The 7,298-nt window shown below is 37.1% G+C and overlaps 1 gene segment (V, D, J or C); it reads left to right on the top strand.

The window, feature by feature from the left end:
* The first annotated feature begins 405 nt into the window (after positions 1-405).
* LOC124235032 (T cell receptor alpha variable 26-1-like) lies at positions 406-6,924 on the top strand. The segment is given in 3 exon segments: positions 406-498; positions 951-1,228; positions 6,853-6,924. Coding segments are annotated over 3 exon segments (390 nt in total).
* Positions 6,925-7,298: the final 374 nt, after the last annotated feature.

Here is a 7,298-nt window from a genome sequence, read left to right as displayed (position 1 = left end):
CTTCTTTCTTTCTGCCCCAGCATCCTTGGTGCCCAGCACCCATAAGCATAGGCTTAGAAGAAATGAGTATCAAGGACGTTTGTTCCAGGAGGATGAGAGTGAGCACCATGCATGTCATCAGTTACCTTATCAGGAATAGATGCATTGAGAAATGTCTCCCTGGACGTCAGCAGATACATGATTCCAAGGACCTTTGGAGGAAACCTGAGCTCTAAGAGGTTGTCTGGTTGATAGTCTCCCCTTCTTCTTGGGGACGTGACTAAAGCAGGGGAGGAAGATCTGGACAAGGAACTGCTCTCTCATTGGCTGACAAGGTGCTGGCAACAATACAGTGGCAGCTGCACTCTTTGGAAATCTTTACTAGGAGCTATTGTTTCTGTTCTCTGGAACTTCTTTAAGCCTAGGATCAGACACAAAGACTAAGCTCTGGGCCGATGATCCTAGTTTGTCCCTGAAGTATGAGGCTGGTGACTGGAGTAACTGTGTTTCTGACCTTGGGTAAGTGCTCTGTATCTACCAAGGGATGACTTTGAGGCCAAAGGACCTTAAAGAGTTATTTCCTCTCTACTCTTCTCCCTATGCTTTATCCAACATGCTGTGGATGGAATTGAGAACTGATCTACGCATTTGTCTAGGAGCACAAAGTTCTACATGATTAAAACATAGCCGTGATTCCAAAAGAGCCTTTAGCAGTAGCCAGGTTGTAAGAAATCTCTGGGTTCATTGAGCCAAGGGCCCATGGAACAGAGCCTGTGGAGTCTCTGGTTCTTGCCATATGTCTTTGTCTCCATAATGAACATCAATGATATTTTTGTGTTCTAGCAGGATATAAATATAAACAGTGGATTGTGGAGTAGGGGCAGAGAGTTAAGTTATGGGAGTGTTGTGTCCTTGGTCCACAGAATTACATTGACTATTCTGGAGCTAATTTGATTTTCTTGACCCCTTAGGGACTGTGATTGATGCTAAGACCACCCAGCCCAATTCCATGGATTGTGCTGAAGGAGAAGATGTAAAATTGCCTTGTAACCACTCTACCGTCAGTGTGGATGATTATATACACTGGTATCGGCAAAATCCGAGTCAGAGTCCACAGTATATAATTCATGGCTTACGAGACAATGTGACCAACAACAAGGCCTCTCTGACCATCGCAACAGACAGAAAGTCCAGCACTTTGATCCTGCCCCAGGTCACCTTGAGAGACACTGCTGTATACTACTGCATTGTGAGAAAGGCACATTGGGACAGATGGGGCTGCACCTGTGCAATATCTCTCTGGAGGCAAGGGGGCAGGGTGGGAGGTAGCAGCCATCAAAAGCAAATCTAGAAGGAGAGTCAGAGAGCAATAAGAAAGGAGGAAAGTTTTTAAAATTTATTTAGAAGTCTTGCATCTCTAAAGAGTTTTCAACATTTTTTGATATTCCCTCAGCAACACACAGATCCATCTCATCATAGAAGGCTCATGGGGAGCAAAAGTGAAAGCCCAGAGCTGAGTCTCCTTCATTCCACACCAGCTCCCACTGTCCTCTCAGAGAAAGCCAGTTCTGATAGTTTAAGGTGTATCATGCCAGCCTCTTTTCTTTCAATCACATATATATATATATCTTTGCATATAAGTTGATGCAATTACATACACATTTACATGCACACATATACACACACACAGACAATTGGACTTTTTTGAAATTTTTCACAACATCCCTTTTGATTTTCATGCAGTAAAGTGTCCTGGAGATATCTCTACAGTAGAAAAGAAGTAGAGAAGTCCATTTAATTCTTTTTGATGCCTATTTAATACTTTGAAACATTCCATCATTTAATGAATTACTTTCCGGTTGGTGCAAATTTGTTTCTATTTCTTTGCTATCATAAAGAAAGTTGTCTTATACATCTTTGTCAATTCACTTTTGTAGAGATTTAGAAGTGTCTGTTTTAATGAGATTTCTGAAATTGGAATTGCTATATCAAAAAAAAAATTGCATTTAAAATTTTTGGAGAAAGTGACAACTTGTTCTCCATAAGGTGTTAACAATTATACTCCAACCAACAGTAAATGAAAATGCTTATTTTACATCCTTGCACAAATTGGGAATTATGAGTATTTTTTATTTTAACAATACAAATATACTTTATCTATACGCATTTTCACGATTTCCTGATTACTAGTGCTTTTTAGCAACTTTTTATCCATATATTGGCCCCTGTTTGACCTTGGTCATATGATTATTCCCAACTTTTGACCATTTTTCTGTTAGGTTCGTTTTCTTTTTCTTTTTCTTTATAGAAATTATTTCTATATCTTAGATAGTTCTTTGCTTTTATATTTGTTTGAATATTTTATTCTAATATATAACCTTTTAATTTGTTTATTTTTAATGTGGCTATTTTTTACATTGTCAAATCTATCATGTATTTATTTATTTTTTTGGCTTCAAAAGTCGGTGTCCTTTTAGGAAAGCCCTAAATATATTATATCTTTTAATCTTCATTACTATTTGGGAAAGAATTATTCTGAGACTTATGTTACATGTTAGAAAACTAAATTTCAAAGAGATTTAAAAACTTGCCAATATTCGCAGTCTGAAAAGTGTTAGCACCAACTTTTTTTTTCTTTCTGCTTTTTCTCCCCAAATCCCCCCAGTACATAGTTGTATATTTTAGTTGTGGGTCCTTCTAGTTGTGGCATGTGGGATGCCGCCTCAGTGTGGCCTGACAAGCGGTGCCATGTCCGCGCCCAGGATCCAAAACAGGGAAACCCTGGGCCGCTGCAGCAGAACGCGTGAACTTAACCACTCAGCCACAGGGTCGGCCCCCCAGCATCAACTTTTTAATTTATTTTTAAATCTGAGATTGTCAAGCTCCAGAATCTTAGCATATGTTGTTCAATCTTGCCTTACGTGAAGAAACAGGAAGAAGGAGACTCCCAAATAATGAATCAAATGGAAAGTCAGTGGGATGGATCATAGTACCCATCCCAGAAGGTGACGCACATTTTAGAGCAAAATGTCAAAATGTTAGAGTAGGAATCATGAGTTACAAGATGAGAAAAGCAATATTCCCCAATCCCATAAAGAGACAGTACTAGCCCCTGAAATATTCAAATAGAAGCAGAAATGCATGTTGATTTTAGAGAAATTCTGAAGCATACTCAGGTCTGTATTAGCCATGCATTTTCCCAAGTGGAAATGATATAAAAGAAATTAGTACACAAGGCAGAGAAAACAGGAGCAAGGAGCTCCCAACCTTGATGTGAGTGGCATTCAAGACATTCTTGGATCTTCACAAAGACTGAGAAATTTGTCCTGGTACATAAGAGTTGCACACAAATGTAAACTGCTATGATTATCACACTTTGGAAATTGCTCGGATTCCATGAGTGAGAGATGAGGGAACAGATATTTGTCCACCAGTCCTACAAAGTGCAGTGGAAGGCGCTAGTGGCAGTTTCCAAAGATTAGCATATCTCTTTCAAGATCCCTCCCCTTGCTTTTTTCACTTATTTCCTCTTCTTCACAGCTTTTGACCTCATTTTACTGTTGTTCTAAGGCCATCCTCTGCATCCCCATATTTAAAAACAGAAATGCGAAACTTTTTTTTCATCACTTTTGTTTGCTGAAGTATCCTCAGTAACTAACGCAGTACCTGACAAATAATAGATGCTCAATAAATATTTATTGAACAGCTAAATATTCATGACTGAACATTTTACTGACAAATGCTAGGGATACAATAAAATGCTGGTGGGCATGAGTTAGACCTTCTATAACAATATACGAATGAGCTCAAGAATATTACAAGCATATCATAATCTTTTCTTTCCTTTATTCCTTTTTCCAATCATTGTTAATAAAATAGTTCCCCCAAGTACTTTGTTAAGCTCTTTCTCTGAAACTTCAATTCCTTACGACTCAAAATTCTCTTTATCTGTGACATTCTTCACAGATCATGCCAAGTGGTGTAAATTTCTCCTTCCACTGTTAGAATTATTAATATATTGTGTTTGTCAGAAGGTGGCTGACACCAGATATTTTGAAAGGTTAGGATGACTTTCAGCTAGAAACTCCTGGAAAGGGGCAGAAAATTCTCCTTACTTAAAAATAAAGGAAACAGAAAAAAAAGAAAGAATGATATTTAGACGACAGATGATACTCACAGCCAACCCATTGCCATCGCTACAAGCCAAGAAGAGGCAGAAGGTACACACGATGACTCAGCAATGCTAGGCCCCCGGGAAACACAGCGCTTGCCAACCTAAAGTAGCGCACAGATGTAGATTTTTCTTATATTCTTCTTTTTTTCATCCCTGTTCAGAAATAATCCTCTGCAAATCAAAAAAATCATTTGACTGTTCTTCCACTGTTTTCTGTTTTGAAATATGTTTCTAAACTTATCTTCATAACTTACAAAATTAACAAGTAGTTGTTATTGAACACAAACATAGCTTTGTTACCCAATGTGCGTGAAAGCCAGTAACTGAAATGTCAGGCTTGTAGCAAGGAGAGCGGTTTGTTATCGAAAGGCAACCAGACAAAGAAGTAGGAGTTAAAACTCAAATCTACCTCCTGGATGGGAAAAAGGTAGGGGTTTTATTTGGGGTTTCAGGTAGGGGAGAGGGAGCATGTGCTGGGGTTTTAGGTGGGGGGCAGGAGCATGTGGTCTTGCTCGCAGGCTACTTCAGCCTGTGTTGGTCTTGAAGACTGAATCTCTTATTTCCTTGACTGTCTGGACTTTTCTGGTTAGTTTTCATCCTCTGACTGTGTTTGGCCTTGTGAGGCTGAATCTCCTTTCTTCTTGATGTCTGGACCTTGACTGCCTGGGAAAAACTGCTCACTCCTATACTGAGGAAGGACGGAAAGACCTGGTTAGTCTTAAGCAACAGTTGATGATGCTGAGTATGCACAGCTGCCATTAGCAAAGCTTACCTCAAATTTTTTTCTCTCTTTTAACTCACTCATTCTCAGTTTCATAGTTTTTAATGGAACTGTCTTTAGTTCTAAAACTAGTTTGACCACTAGAGATTACCATGAGTAAATGATCTCACAAGAAAATAATGAGTTAAGAACTCTGAGCTCCATTGGCACATTGTTTCTTTTGACTTCTACTTTCTGCAAATAATATGGATCCAGTCAAGGAGAGACTGTTAGCAGTGCACATTGAGGATTCTAATGTTCCACACACACCACCTGTTAAGTACATCTGAGAGACTGATTCTAAAGCTGGGAGAATATTTGATTTGTTCCACCAGAATTGCATGAAACAGCCAACACACTAAATGAGTTTCAAATTAACTGACCACCGTAAGTACATGACATAAGAATTTTGTAAGAAACAAAGTAGCACATGTGTATGTATGTATCTATGTGTGTGTGTATATATGTATATGTATATATATATATGGCACATGGAAAAGAAAATATCCTGAGCACAAGAGGAGGAGAAAACTTCTAAAAATAGTTTATTTTGGAATTAGAGCAAAAGTTTAGAAAACTGCATCATCAATGTAATAAATAAGTGGCAATTGTAAAACATAAAGCAAAAATCTAAAAGTAGAGAGAAAATTGAAATAAAAGAGAAGAATAAGATGAGCCGATGGAGATTGTTGATAAAAAAATCATTTGTGATAAAACTAATACTGAAACAGAATTACCAAAAAAAATTGAAAAAATACATTTGCTCTATTTTCCAAATGTAAAGGATGGTTTTTTCAATAAGTGGCATTTAATAATTTGTCATATGTAAAAAATATATCTTGTGCTTTATATCATATGTAAATAAATGTTCAGATGTAGTGCAGATCTCAATGTAAGAATAAAATATAAAGCTTATAGAAGAAATACAGAAATTTTTTTCAAAATTTTGCGTTAGGTAAATATTTCTTACATAGGATACAAAAATATTTAAGTATCGGCATTGGACTATATTAAAATTGACATTAAAATTATTTCAAGAGTTAAAAGAATAGCCATGAATAGAAGATATTCGCACCAAGTACTATTTTCACAGGCTCATTTTGATTTAAAAAAAAGATGTTTAAATCAATAAGAAAACAAGCAAACTGATAGAAAAGGCAAAAGTCTTAAGCAGGTATTTCTCAAAAGAATGACCAATAAACACATCATTTCTATAAAGCACAAAAACAGACATAACTAATGTATACTGTTAGAAGCCAGGATGGTGTTACCCATGGGATGGTATCATGAAGGTCATAGAGAGAGCTCTGAAGTGTTGCTAAGGTTCTGTTTCCTGATCTGAATGCTGGTTATAAGAGTGTGTCAGTTTTATGAAAATTCATCAAGCTATATACTTATAATATATTTACACTTTCCTATATGTATCCTATATTCCAATAAAATGTTTTAAATGATACAATGGATTCAAATTAATTATAAGGGTATATGTAAACTAAAACTAAAATTTCAGGTATTGTAATTCCAGCTTTCCCTTTTCGTGCCTGAAATATTTGAGCAAGAACACATTTGTTAAACAAACATGACTTCAGGCCCTGGGTAAGCCCTGGCCCTCTATTAAAAGACCATAGGTGAGAAATGTGACAATGGTCTTTACCCTCTATCTGGAACACAAATCTAGGACTTTTGACCTTTGATATTTGGTGCAAGGAGCCTACCTAGTGACGTTTTAGATTAATAGGAAAAGTAGAAAAGCCGACTGAATAGGAAAGAATGGTAAATCTCTCAGTATACTTACATCGTATTGATCAAAACAGAGTACTTGGTGACCCCAAGCTGCAAAAGTCTATGAAGGTAGGTATTTTTATCTAGGAACATTGCTAACAAAAGTAACATCAGGATTCTGTGAGTAAGGATGAAGAAATAAATCCACTATTTGTAGGTGACAAGCCCTACATATAGTGTATGGCAGACAAGACTTTCCATAGCCCTAAACATTAGAGGTCTCCCATAGCACTGTGGTGTGTTATGCGGTCAAAAAGACTTGTTAGCCAACATCTTTGCCATAGCTAACATTATCCCAGAATCTAGTGCATGGTTCCAGTTTGGTGTAATAGTGGGTAAGGGAGTTCATCCTGTCTTTGGATTTGGCAGAATGGTGAAATAGAAGAGAGAGGAGTGTGTTCATTGATGGCATTTACAAAAGATCTTTGAAATGACTGAGTTTAGACTCCATATTAGATAAGGAAGCAATAGAAGGTAAGAGAGGGATGATTTTCAGAAAAAAAGTAGAGGGATTGGATACTTAAATTACCAATAGATATGGAAGCAAGAGAGAAGATTCACAATCAACCTTACTAAACATTCCGAAGTCTTCCAGCACATTAC

This window comes from Equus quagga, chromosome 2, assembly GCF_021613505.1.
Source record: "Equus quagga isolate Etosha38 chromosome 2, UCLA_HA_Equagga_1.0, whole genome shotgun sequence".
NCBI lineage: Eukaryota > Metazoa > Chordata > Mammalia > Perissodactyla > Equidae > Equus > Equus quagga.
The sequence above is the reverse complement of the archived record's forward strand: the minus strand, read 5'-3'. Positions and strand labels throughout refer to the sequence as shown.